The sequence below is a fragment of the Micropterus salmoides genome, unplaced genomic scaffold (assembly GCF_014851395.1).
Source record: "Micropterus salmoides isolate LMB-PRFRI ecotype aquatic unplaced genomic scaffold, ASM1485139v1 Ms_hic_scaffold_5, whole genome shotgun sequence".
Lineage (NCBI taxonomy): Eukaryota > Metazoa > Chordata > Actinopteri > Centrarchiformes > Centrarchidae > Micropterus > Micropterus salmoides.
This window is the reverse complement of record NW_024044237.1, coordinates 13,830,988-13,845,391: the sequence shown is the minus strand read 5'-3', so window position 1 is coordinate 13,845,391 and position 14,404 is coordinate 13,830,988. Positions and strand designations below refer to the sequence as shown.

Here is a 14,404-nt window from a genome sequence, read left to right as displayed (position 1 = left end):
TTATTTTGCAGCAACTGTCTTCCTCAGAGATAAGGTCAAAGATGGCAAATTGTCAGGTTATTTTCTGCTCTCTATTGAAGCCATTTTGTTTTCACTGCAGTTGGCTGTAATTCCAACTCGGACGCAGGAAGCAGCCCCCTTTGCTCTTGCTCTTCCAAGAGTGTAACAGCAGTCTCGATTATTCTAGCGCAGCAAACACCTCTTTTCCTTAGTGCATGTCGGGTAATCCTGGCTGCTCTGTCCCTTCATCCATCCAACCCTCCCTCCCTCCCTCCAACCTTCCCCCTCCCTCACCCCTCCACCCCCGGTGCTGGTCTGACAGTTAACGGCGGCTGGTCCACGTGGACCACCTGGTCGTCCTGCAGTGCTGTGTGTGGGCGTGGCTGGCAGAAGAGGAGTCGGAGCTGCACCAACCCCACGCCACTGAATGGAGGCACATCCTGTGAGGGGCAGAACGTCCAGAAAAGTGCCTGCGTGGCCACCTGTCCAGGTAACTCCCAGGCAACCCTGTTTGTCCTGTGGCGCTTGGCTTCCTGTGGCTTCCCTTTTGCATTTTTTTGCATCTAGAAGTCATCAATTCATCTTTATTTTGGATGCCTTTTGTACCAGCACCCAGGTCCTTTCTTAGATGCTTCTGTTGTTTCCTGCAATTAGACCGTTTCACACAGAAATTTTGGAGCCTAATAGTCTTCACAGTGAGACCTCATTCTGAAAGTGATTAATTATTATCCGTCTTTGTTCACATATCTCTTTATCTTCTGCTCTGACGCAGAACCTGCTTTTATTTTAGAGACCCGTCTGCTTTAAGAGACATGGTACCAGCCATGGCATTGTGTCAGACCAGCTAGTACATTTGTTATTGTTTGCTGTTCAAGCTATGTAGTAAATATGGGCAATAAAAAGCTGAATTATGGCGGACTGTGTGCCATGTTTTCGTGTGAGAAGTTGAGGGCGTTTCATTTGCCTGCCCGTCCTCCCTTGTGAGAGTGTCGGAGAGGCAGAGAGTGTCCTGCCTGATACTGAGCAACACATATCGATCTCTGGTAGCCTGAGATGGAAGTCAAGCTGCTTCATTTGCAGTCCCACATTAGTTCCCTAACAGAGGGAGAGATAGCAAGGGTGGGAGAGCAAGAGAGGAAGAAGGAGGTGTAAGGTGAAAGCAGGGATAGAGACAGATGGAATCAGAGACAGTGTAAGGAAGAAACAACAAAGCCCTGAGTGACTGAGAAAAACAGAAGAAATGGAGAAAGCCTGAGCGTGTACGAGAGCTGGCTGTTTGGATGCCAGCAGATCAGTTTGTGGACGTATAGCTGGGGCTCTGCAGCCATGCTGACCGCAGGAGAAATCTCCCACGCTCGGTAAACAGCAGAGAGGGAAATCCAACACCCCTGGCAGTGGCAGCCTCTCCCTGCCTAAAACAGAGGTTATCTTCCTCAGTGGATCAGGGCGTTGGGTAACACATCTCCCATGTAAAGACATCACTAAATGTCAAGCGTGAGTGTAAGTAACATGGCCCGCTGGAATAAAGCTGGAGGAGGAAGACAAAGGAAACACCGAAATGCATGACGCTCCATCAGGACGCTATCTGGATGGATTTGGAATTATTAGCGCTGGAGCAACGAGTAATGGAATTAGAGGGGTGTCCAGGGATGCTTGACATTCCTCCAAAGCAAAGCAGCATACTGACCTCCATGAGCTTAAAGAGATTAATGTCAGTCCAAGCTGCTATTGTTAGACCAAACCCCGCCCTCCTCTATTTTTCTCTAGCCCCACAAGGAGAAAGTGTGTAATTTCAACCCTTAGGGTGCTGTGACAGAAATTGCATTGTGCCCTGTGAACAACAGTTTGCAGAGACTTTGGGAGAGAAAAACTGCTACTCTTTTTTTCTCTTGATGAGAGACGTTACAGCGATGTGACCCGGCTCACACCTCTATCAGTCCTGTTGTTTGGCAACAGAGGGTAGTCTCTGCCTCCTTTTCTCACTCGTTACCTGTCTCAGACAGATCATCAGTGGCACAGACGGCCCCAGATGTCGGATTCCGGAGAGGGTTCCTCTCAAGGCCGTAGTTCACCACGCCAGAGCCTGGGGATGATGGGCTGTTGTTTCCAATCACAACTGACACCACGGCTCTGTTGTGTACTCACAGACATGCCTCTGATGTCCCCCAAGATGAACTGACTGCTCCCATCATTTGTCACCCAGCACACAAACAGCCCCAGCAAAGACAACCCCCAAATACATCTGAATCATCACTTTGATTAATCAAATACACGATTAACACGTGTGAATCATCAGCCTGAATAAATGAATAGATGCTCTCATATAAGAGTCATGTTCAGCAAGGAAGAACCAGCCTTGCAGAGCGCATCATTACATACTGGATAACAACTTTAATTATCACTGTGCTTATAGCCTTCACAGGTCTAATCCTCTAAATGCACAGTTGATGGTGATTTGAGCCCATATCAGAAGTAGCAGACTTAAGAAGAATGAATTACATGGGGAGATGTAATGCTGCAGATAGACATCATGTTATTTATTTAGACTCGGCTGACATTTGGATTCAGAAGTAGTGTTCTTTACTTTTTTTAATTCAGCCTTGAGAGGCATTTTTCCTCTACAGTGCCTTTTGGCCAGAGGAGCTGCATTTTATAAATTGCATGATTTAATGCTGGTCTTGTTTTCAGGAGTTCATTAATTATCTAGACTAAGATTCTTTGTTGATTATTAGCTCTCTAGTGCATTTTCTCTCTCAGCGTTTCATCTCTGAAATGGGTTACAGAAAAATGTTTTTTTTTTACTGCTTATTCTTTGTAATTTGCAGTTTCTGTTTTGTCTAAAATTGATGGCCTCACAGATTTGCTGAACTGCTCCTTTGGGGATAAAGAGATGTTGTCAACTGATTGAATGTTCGCTGGAAACAAATCTATTTAAATTTGGAACCAACAACATGCAATGGCTATAATTTGTCTCTGCATTGCCCAGATACGTCTATATATATTTCTTGTTGAAATGCCGATGGCCATGTGTTGTTCCACATTTAAAAAAGTAGCATGATTCCTTCAGAGCAGTGCTTAGCTACAGCCACAGAGCACATTTTCATACACATGTTTCATATGGGCTTCCACAGACAACTGCCTGCAGTAACAGAACTCTCCACATGTCTATTCACAGGGCTCTTGTATCTAAATGTGAGCGCCCACCTCATCAGGAAGCCAGAGAGGCTCATCTGTATTTTTGTCTAAGTCTCCAAAGTGTTTAATGAGAGTTGGCCGAGGCCTATGTGGCAGATCAGATGTGCTCCATGCTGGGAAAGACACAGGGAGCTATGGAGGAGGAGGAGGAGGCGGCGGCTGAGGCTAAAGCCTGGGGCTCAGAGCAGAGCAGATCAACACTTGAGACAGCCAGTAGCCAAACTATGCAAGAGCTTATCTCCATTTCTTTTTCCTCTCTCTGCCTTTTCCTTTCTCTTTGTCTCGATCTCATCATATCCCGCTGAAGTATCCCACATAAATCTGTAGTCCATCCCCTCACCCTTTCATCGACTCTGCCCCTACGCTGCCTTGTGGTCAGAGCAGACAGCCATGGCAAAATGTCACATTTCCAACAAAGACATGCTACCCGAGCCAACAGCAAATAGTTAGTCCCCAGTTTTGGAAGTGATACAAGACACCTGTCTCACACAGATTAATGGAACTGTTGCTGATCTGTTAGAGAACAGCAAACAACCTGAAGAGATTTCTAACTTGTGTGAATTATTTAAATATTGTACTGATCCCTCAGGCTTGCCAGAGGAGTCATGAGAATTCCACTAGATGGAAAGTAAACAGACTCGGGGCTGGTGTATTTGTGCATGCGTACTTGTAAGTGTGTGTTTCTGTGCATGTACATGTTGTACACATGCAAGTTAGCACCCATATGTCTACTGTATGCACTGCGGGCAAAGGTCTAATATTACTTTGGAATTAAACTTTCACATGTCTTTGGATATTATCAGAGATTGTTCTGGAGACTCCATATTTTATCCAAGGAATAAATAAAGGCTGCGGCTAATAAATGTGACAGAAAAACACATTAGTTCACTGCGAAAAGACGGTGGCCATCTGGTGACAGCCTTGCATCAGCACCGTTTTTAATCAGTCTGTGCCATTTGTTTTGGCTCACACTCTCATGTCTCATTCTGTCTCATTTTGGTTTGTTGTAATGGTTTAGTTAACATAAGGGAGTAGACACAGCTTTTATTCAGTTATTGATTACATACTAAATCATAACCACCAACAAAAATGATATTTCTAACTATATAAAATGTGTCATAAATACAGAATAATTTGGTTATTAATCTCTGTTGCATCACCTACTTCACTGGCTAAGCTATCAACCCACCCCCACATGTGGTTTTCTGTGGCTTTTGAACACTGGGATTAGGGGTGGTTACAGTGCACACATGTGTGCTGACAGGACAGTGGGAGCAGAGGGGCGACCTGCTGGTCTCAGTGGTACTTGTCTACCTCCTCGTGTTCCCCTCAAGGACACAGGAAACCATAGGTGTCCGATGATCTCGGACTGTGTCTGTCAGCAGCCATTGTCATTTTGAACAGCAAAGCCTCAAACAGGCCCACCTACCGACCTGTGAAGAATGGTCGGGTGCCTTTTGCTTCTCCCCTTGACAACATGTCCAAATGGGGGCTTGCCACTGGGCTATTGTATTACTGTCCCTCCTCAGAGACCTGCCTGACCTAAAACCTGTGGTGCTGCATGATTGAAAATCAGCTGTGGTGCCTTTTGCAGTAGCGCTAACAATCTCTTTCTGGGGATTTGATAAAGAAAACTGTGGCTGTGGATAACAATTCTCATATGTGGATTCTAAAATAGTGAAAGGATGAGGTTTGGATCTGATTTCAGCCTAAAAAAAAATCAAGGGAAGTGTCAATTTTCTTGCTTCACTGCATTTACTGTAACCACTTACTATTTTCCCACTTCCTTGTACGCTGTCCAAACATTTCTTTGGTCTCTGCTCATGTGGAAAGCCTCTTCTGAAATATTTGCAACATGTGTTCAGAGTCAGACAGGCCATCAAGAACTGTTTATGCATCTTCATCTTTCTTTGATTTTCCTCAGCCTTGGGTCGCAGTGCTTGTGTCTCATCCACATTTTCATGAGCAGCATGCACCCTGTTTCCACTCCAATCTCCATGTTTGAAAATGTTATTTGCATGGCCATTAGTCTTGATTTGTGGTGGGTAAGAGAAGTAGAATTTCATCCCCTCATCAGGGCAGATGTGGATCTCATCTCTTTATTTCGCAGTGGTGTGGATAAACTGAGGGGCGACATAATATATTCATTAGGATGTAATTCGCTATTCAATCATTCTCATTCCCAGCCTGGATAATGAGCCCACTGGCCCACGGATGGGTCCACTCAATGCCAAACAAGGACAATTATCTGATTGGTTCTGCTCTCTCTGCCAAATGGATCTGACTGCAAAGAGGCCCAAGCTGTGTCAGCATCCCACCACACACACTCACACTCACATTCTGTAGCAATCATTTGAGGACACAAACGGACAAACATGCAGACTTGTGCGGGAGCAGGGTCTAATTCACACACCTGTGCCTCTGGCCTAGTACGCTTACAGCGCCTCTTAGCTCATGTGGGGGACTCGCTCTAAAACCAAATAACATCATTACTTGGTACAGTTATGCAATAATAGGTATCCCATCATGAGTAACATATCACTTATTTTTATTAACCAAAGGCTCTGATCTGAAGTGGGTCAGACCTGTTTTCTTGGGGTCATACCCCCTGCACTCTTTATTGCCAGGATTAATGAGCACTAAGGTTTCCTTGCCCTTAGGTCGGTCAAGAGCAGGTTACTGCTGTAAAGCTGTGTGTGTGTGTGTGTGTGTGTGTGTGTGTGTGTGTGTGTGTACATGAGAGCAGCTCTGGTGATTCTTGTCTGGTCCCCTTCACCCTTACATTTTGGAGAGAGAGAGTGCGAGCGAGACAGTGGTGTCTTTTCCCCATGAGAGCTCATTACTGCTCTTTTTCCCATTAGCTCTATGGTAACCTTCTCCAGACATGGTGCTGTGTCGCTGTCAATATCACTCCCAGTCCCCCCCACCCAACGATGCCAAATTACCCCCACCTTTGCAAAATGGCCTCCCTCTCTGCATGTGGTTTCCTACAGCAGGGCCTGCTCCAAACTATTACCAGCCCATATCTATTTGTTTCATTTTGCTGGTGCTGATGGTGGTGTGTTTGAAGTCATGCTAGACAGAAATAGGCTGCAGGTGTAATGCACATTAGTTTCTCTTCACAGTAATGCCACCTGTATAGTGTCTTGCAATATGCAGCAGGCAATGCTCATGTTGCTATAGTAATGGCTTATTTTGACAAAGAAATCAAACCATGGATTTGTTTCTTCTCAGAATTGTCCATTTTTTTTAGGGGCATTTTTAAATAGCGATGTTTGTGTGTGCATGTATGTTTGACAGTAGACTAGAAGGTCAATTTCCCTGTGCAGATTTAGGTTTTTGACAGCTGGGATTATCAGGTCACAGCACCTTCCACAGTACCCTCGTACCAGTGGGGTTTAGCTCAGTTGCATCTGATTTCCATGTTCCAAATAAACAAAGAAAGCAGAATAGAGACAATATGGCTCTCCTCAGGTGTTTTACACGCTTTGGTTTCCATGTGTGTCTGCTGGATTTGAGTGTGTGCAAGTGGATTTGCATGTCTTTTTATAATGCTTTTCTGAGCAGGTTTCCATTTTAGAGCGAGTAGATTTGCACAGGATGGCAACAGAGTAATGTACCAGTTCTCATCTCACACGAAAATACACCACTGCTTTTACACCGCTGTTGCATCTGAACTTCACCGTGTAGAGTTTTAACATTTCACACTGTTTGCAAAAAGGAGTTATAGTTTGTTTTATTGAAACTGTTTAGCATGTTTCCGATTAATTTTTTTTTTTTTACGTTTGAAGCGAATCAGTGTATTTACTGCTATGTTTGTGCTCACATGTGTTTTTTTTTATTTTTTATTGTGTGTTCGCAGTGGACGGAGGTTGGAGCGAGTGGAGCAAGTGGTCTGCGTGTGGTGCAGACTGTTCGATGTGGAGGAGCAGGGAGTGCACCCAGCCCTCACCTGGCACCGGGGGCAAAGACTGCCAGGGGCTTGACCTTCAGTCTCTCAACTGTACCAGCGAGCAATGCCCGCAGAGTAAGTGCACAACCCCCCACATACTGCAAACTACACTCTCAACCATTCAACTCAGTGAAACAATATAAAAGATACAGTACAAGGGTATGGTTTAACCACTTTTCTGCAACAGGATCAGTAACATGGAGATTAGTTATATATTTGCTTATTATACTGAGCTGATGAGTGTCAGATAGGGATGGGGAATCGATACCCGGTTCAAAAAGGACCTGGTTCCAAACTTTCTCAAAACCAATTAGGTCCGAGCTTATTGATACTGCTAACGAGACCAGCGGGTTCTATAATGTAACGTGATGTCTTAAGAGTCAAATCGGATTTAACTTGAAACGCAATGGATAAGAAAACTAATTTTGTTTAGTGATGGCACCTAAACGTGGTATTAAATGGGCCCGGGACTGCCTCTGCTGCTCTCTGTCGGCTCCTACACACGCACGCGCGCGCGCGCGCGCACACACACACACACACACACACACACACACACACACACACACACACACACACCGCCCAGCAGAGAGAGACGCCACTCCGTCGCGGTGGAGACGGTGAAGTTAAGCTACCTCCACACTACTCGTGTTGCCAACAGCTACGCTCGTTTCTGTAAATGCGTGCAATAAAACCTTTGCCAGTAAAAAGACATAGGGTACGTAGGGTAAACATGTAGAAAGGGTTCATTTAAACTGCTCTGTCCTCAGTGTGTCATCTTGTATGTTTTATACAAGCACAGCTAGCGTTAGCTTGGCATTAGCCAAATGTTACAAACAAGCTAAATAGAAAGCTGATTGTCTGGAGCATAGACTGGTCTGTAGTCTTAAAATTTGGCACATTGTTGTAAACTCAGCTGCTGGCTGAGACAAACCAGCTGCTCCTCCTTCTACCTGGTAACATTACCTACAGGCAGTGAATAACAGCAGAGAGGAGGAGGAAGAGGAGGGACTGATGCAGTCTTTGTAGAGTTTTTTTATTCTTTCTAAACATCACTCAGTATTGTGATGTCTGATATTGAGTTTATTTGCTGTTGTAAACATTAATGTTGCTGCTCTAGAAACAACATTTGTATTTAAAATATTAAATTCTAATCCTGTAATTAATTTAAAAACAACCAGGCAGTTAATATGTAGACATCAATATTTGTTTATTTATCACAAGTCATATGTCATCTCAATATATAACAATGTTATTGCACATGAAATGTTTTCCACATATCTTGCTGGCCCTATCTCATGCCCGCTGGGTCTCTTCTTACCAAATAACTGTCACCAAATAATAGTAAATAGATAGTGGTATCGATATCAGTAAAAATTTACGATCCCCATCCCTAGTGTCAGATGACATTTCAGTCTTACAACCTTCATCAAACACATCAACTAGATCACAAACAATACATGGAGAACAGATGTACAGGATTAGCATCAATTAGCCCCTGAACTACCTGGCAGGTAGAAAAGATTGGGAGGGAAAGGCTTTTCCCTTCATGCTTTTTGGCAAGAGGAGTGAGTGTCCTTCTCTTTTTATCAGGTCAGATAAATATTTTATGCCACCTCATGGCTTTGGCTTTCTGTGATAGATGTTGAGTACACCTTAGAAAAGATTCATAAAGGAAAGATGTCCATCTCATAAGATTCTAGTACTGACAGTAGGATTGTCTGTGGACCATTGCTCATCTCCACCTGTGTGACCTTTTTAAACGATGGGCTCTAATAAACCCTGGTATGACACCCGCTGCTAAGATAATACACAATCTTTTCACCTGCGTCAATGCTATGATGCTCCCTGACCTCTTAATAAAGCTGAGAATTAAATCATCTCTCTTCTGATTTAAAACACAAGCTGCCAGTGAAAGTGCCATGGGTCAAATCGTCCGTGAAGACACACATGGCCACCGTGCATGTGTGCTGTAGGTCATTTGCAGCGTGAATTTGTGTTTATGCTGTGCATTTAGAAAGCTACAAAGCCAATTGGTATTTCATTTTTCATGTAAAGCAGCCAGTACTTTGTTGTCACTATCTGTTTGTCATTAATAGGGCACGTGTACAAAGCTTGTAGAACTGGCAGCTGAATGGAAAGTGGCACCACAGGGTCCACTGCTGACCAGATGGACAGGAAGGGAGAGCTCTGTTGCTCCCTACAGATATCAAAGACAGAAAGAAATTGCAGCTTCTCATCCAGAAATGATGTGTTTCAGGGTGGCGTCTCATAGAGAAAATGTTATAAATAGTGCACTCTTTGGCTTATCTGCATGGTAAACACTGAGTTTTAATGGGGATTCAGTAGACATGGGCCAGTGAATTAACACAGTGAATTATGTATTTTGCACTTATTGACATGATCAAAAAGACCGATGCACGGAGAGTGGGGGGGATAGGGGTACTTTATGTGAATGTTGCATGTGTTTGCACTACGTTAAGTGTCAGTGTGTGTGTATGCATGTGCGTATGTCAGCCGTTAGCTGGGTTTGGCTGGAGCAGTGAACCAGGGAGCTCAGTCGGCCCATCATCAAAGGTCAGCAGCTCCTCCCCAGAGAGGCAAGATATATACACAAATATGCCAGTCATTGTTTCTCTCACACACACACAACCACGCACACACACAGAGTCGTTCAGTATTTACACTGACAGTGCAGAGCGGAGCTCTGGCCTCTGAAGAATGCCTGTCCCAATCTGTTCCCAACAGATGTGTTTCCATAGACAACGGCTGTGTGAAGTATTATAATAAGCAAAATAGCAAGATGGTTTTGGCTTGTCAGCAACTCCCGTACTTCAACCATGTCTGCAGGCTATTAGCTGAGATGGAAAACTTCCCCCTGAAACAAAAGACACCCCTCTCTTCTCCAGTGTAATCGAACAATACAACTGCAGAGTGAGCCGTAGTTACTCTGCCACAAAAGATGTCCTCTGTTTGAGGACCTCACAAACATCTTTAATCTCCCTCATTAAGCCTGAAATGGCATGCATTAGATGATGTTATTGTTTTGGGTATTGCATATATGAGAATCAATGTGCGGCAGCAAGCTTTGTGTTATAGCTCTAAAATAAACAGATCTGACCCAGGCGAGATCATTTTCATACAGCAAACAAGTGAAGCCCAAGATGGAGCTACGCAAAATCTGTGCAGGGAAATTATAAATACGCTGGCAGTGTGCCAGAGCCAAAATGGCAGACAGGTGTTAGAGGGCACAAAAATTATAGTGGGAAAAATAATACTGCTCATATTCTCAGGCACAGGAAATTAGAAAAACATAAAAACAATTATTTGCCTTAATGTCTATTGAAGGTAATGAGCTTAATTTGCAGCAGCATCCCGGTTTGGGGGTGTCACAAATGATTGTGCAAATACCATCAAACTATTAATCTGTTTTTGAATTTGGGGGCTAATTTGCTGGCGAAGCAGCTGATGTTTTTGTCATGGGTTTGTTTGTCAAAGTGGGGTCACAGGCTGCGTGAAAAACGGCTAAACATTTATTTTAGGCCATATTTCACCGGGACCCGCTGAGGGATGGGACGACTGTATTGTGGAGATAGTAATGGTCACGTTCACTTTGAGAGTTTTAGTAGCCATATTTCCCTGACCTTAAGAACTCCAGTGTTATTCATCTTCAGGCGAGTGACTAGGATTGGCCATGGGATGAAATATACTCTTAGGTCTCTTGATAAATGCCCAGGGAAGAGGCGCAGGAGGCTGCAAAGCTTTTATTTATCAATGCAGGAGCGAGAATGGAGCAGGTAGAGTTGAAAACTATCAGGTACGGACATTGTGCTGACTGCCAATGCAGCAAGGGGTCCACACTTTCACAAGAGCCAGGTACATCGCCTCGGAGGAGATGAATTATAAGTCTATACTGGCCCATCTTAAGTCAGAAACTGATCCCTAACCAGCCAGCCCTGGAGCGAGTCTGAGGAGTTGAACTGAGAACTTCAGGAGAGGTGAACAAACAGATTGGCCCGGGGTCATCTCTGAAAACAGCTCATCACATTCACAGATTATCCGCAGGCGGGTGTCAATCATGAAGAGAGGTCACACACAAAGAGAATCAAAACTTCTTTGCCAGCAATTACATCAAGTGGAAATGAACGATTGAGTGACAGGCCGCAGAGAGGAAGAGAGGTAAATTGGTAAGAGTGTGTATGGAAAAAGCAGGGGAGAGAGGGCATGCTAGAGGGGGGCTAAAGTAAAGCCCATCCAATTATAAAACCTGATTAGCTATGTCAATTAAAGCGTGATGGATGTCCTTTCAATTATTGGCTGGCATCATGAAAATCAATGAGCGGGTCCAGGAGGAGCTGAGAGCAGTTGCTGGTCAGGGTTGTAGTGAGTATCAGGATGGTTTCGCTGTGACACCTGGTGGGTCAGATAAAACTTCACTCAATGATGCTCTGATAAGCCACCAGAGATTACACACAGAATAGAGGGGGAGAGAGAGTTGTCTGATTGACTGACTTTATTGTCTGGGTGCAAGAATGGTGTGTGCAGGGGGAAAAGGAGTGGAGATGCTAGATCTTTACATCTGAGGTTAGCTAGGTGCCTTTGGTTTACCCTTAGAAAGTAAACAGCAACAGGCCAATCTAAGGCTATGTTTATCCAATCAGGAGAACCCAGTTGGTCTGTCTCCTTGCTGACGGGTGTTGTTTTGTCGTTAGTCAGACTGCACATCTCTCTGTAGACCGCAGCACTAGAAGTCCAAATATCGCAGCCTCGTCTGGCCTTTGATTCACCAAGACAATTGGATTTGGGAACTTTAATGAGAGGTTCAGCCATAGTCTCTTCCCCCTTTTGTGAAGCTCACTGTGGAAGGTGGAAGGTTTAACCATGCTGCTTACAGTTAAGCACCTCTATGCTTCCCTGAGGACAGACAAGACAGTAGGCGAGAGACACAGTCAGGTAAATGGACAGGATGAGAGGTACAGGAGCGGTGTATGTTGCCTATAAGACTGTTAATACCGTAAGTAAGTTGTGTGCAGATGTGCGACGTGCTGTCAAGAACAAAACACACGATCTTGTGTTTATCTTCAGCCAGTCATACACAATTGATTACATGTCAAAGAGATCTCTGGCATTACAGCGGGCCGCCATGGAGCTTGGCTGCATATAATCCCGCTACTTAAGGTATCAGATTGTACTGAGATAATCACCCATGAAATAGATTCTGACATTTCTCTTAAAGACTTGGGTGTGTCGGGCGGCTTTGTCCCAAGTAATGGATTTTTCAAGACAAAAGGAGAAGGCAAGGACAAACGGATGAAAAGAGATGAATAGAGATGAGTGTGAGACATGGAGAGAAATTTGACTGTTAGCACTCTGCTAATTTAATTGTACCATTCTCATGTCACAGATTTACTAACACCAATTAAAACCTGTCAAATCTGTGTTTCCAAGGTTGAGCACAGTTCCTGTCGAGCAGTAGGATTACACAGTGGTGTAAAAACACCATGATGGTCTGGAGAAATTCATCAAAATATGTTGCATCTAAGGTTAATCAGGTCGATTTTTGACACAAACCTTTTGGGTGCGTTATTGCTGCTCATTGCTGTAATGCAAATCACACATGCTGTCAATCACAGGCACATTCTGTCTCCCTTTTAATTCTTGTTTTCATTCTTGGACGTTTGCTCTTCTCTTCCTGCTTCTGTTCTCCTTTTGTTGTCAACTCGACGCACGGCAGCCTGCAGCACTTTAACCTTCCATCCCTCAAAGCCGCAGTGCTCAACGTGTCCCCTCCTTGACTGTGTTCAGTTGACAGCGCTACGCCCCTGTGGCTCCGAGGGACAAAGGCCCTAGGAGCATCCTCCACCTCCGCCACCAAATTCCCCCAGCCCGGGGAGACAGCCGTAGCAAATCCCATTCTCTTGCAAAGCACACACACACAAAACACATGCACACAAATACACGCACACATTGATGTTTGTCTGGGCTTAGCTGTCATCTTCATACTGTACTTTTGGGAGAAAGACGCTGTTGTGCTTTTGAGAGAGAGACATTTAATAAGAGGTGCTAGAATTTCATAAGCAAATCCTTCATTTTTCCACTGGCTCTCTCGGGGTGTTGTGTGCTAAGAGAAAAAGAGAAAAGAACAGGGGAGAGAAAGAACATGCTAGCATAAGATATATTTATCCAGTGCAGAAATGAAGTAAGGTAACACTGGAAACCTGCTACAGAAACTGGTTCTTTCTCTGTTTCGACTGTTCAATGTCATTGAAGCTTTTGACTGTTTAAAGTACTCAAGATGCATATATAATGTTTACTCATGTTGGCTCTCTTAACTCTGCAACAGTCAGGGACAGGGTCAAGAAGGATTCGGTGGCAAGCATTGAGTGTGGAACTGATTTCAGGCTTTTAAACACAAATCCTTAAGTGAGACCTTCAAATGGAAGATACTAAAAGCACACGTTTGTATTGTCATTCAACACCTGAGGAAGTTTTTCAAACGTCTTTTCTGTTGTTCTGTTCTGTTGTCCTCCCAATTCAGCTGTGAGCGGGGCCGAGGACGTGGCACTCTATGTGGGCATGGTGGCAGTGGCTCTGTGTCTGACTCTGCTGCTCATTGTGGTGGTCCTGGTCTACCGGCGCAAGAAGGAGGGCCTGGATGCCGACGTGGCGGACTCCTCCATCCTCACCACTGGCTTCCAGCCCATGGGCATCAAGCCCAGCAAGCCAGGTGTGTGGGCACCGCGGCCACGCAGGCCTCCCCTCCACAGCAGTAGGACACTGTTCTTTGTTCTACCCTCCTCTGTGCGTCCGTCGGCCCGTCTGTCTGCCCACCATGACCGTGCTGCACTCATCTACATGTACCACTGCTCCTGTGTTTGTTTGTGGTTGTGGAGGTGGTGTGAATGTGTTCACAGTGGTTTGTAGTCCAAGCAAGATGTTGTGTGTGTGTGTGTGTGTGTGTGGTGCACGAGCTGTTTATTTGCCTGTCTGAGACATTATGTTTCTCCACCACCTCATTGTCAGGAAATGTACCCACTCTGTTTACTGCCTGTATGGAGCCTCTGAGGTTTACCAGCAAGTAATAGAAATACAACTGTCTGAGCTGGATGGAGATGGGGAACTGGGTTGCAGTGCCTGTGATTCACTGTGAAAAAAGCCTTTATACATTCAGGGTGCTAAGCTGTATCTGAGTTCTGTTTGGAATTGATTGTGTGGTTGCTAAAGAGACAGACAGAGATAGAGAGAGGGGAGGGGAATAGA

General features: G+C 44.6%; 1 protein-coding gene across 4 annotated transcripts in view; it reads left to right on the top strand.

The window, feature by feature from the left end:
• unc5a (unc-5 netrin receptor A) overlaps window positions 1-14,404 on the top strand; it is a 133,325-nt gene that overhangs the window by 97,458 nt on the left and 21,463 nt on the right. Inside the window, exons 6-8 of one of the 4 annotated variants that reach the window (XM_038699996.1) lie at window positions 323-490; window positions 7,058-7,222; window positions 13,683-13,913. In XM_038699996.1, coding sequence (XP_038555924.1) covers window positions 323-490; window positions 7,058-7,222; window positions 13,683-13,913 — 564 coding nt within the window. The remainder of the gene's footprint in view (window positions 1-322; window positions 491-7,057; window positions 7,223-13,682; window positions 13,914-14,404) is intronic. The other 3 variants (XM_038699997.1, XM_038699998.1, XM_038699999.1) reach the window with 3 other exon arrangements.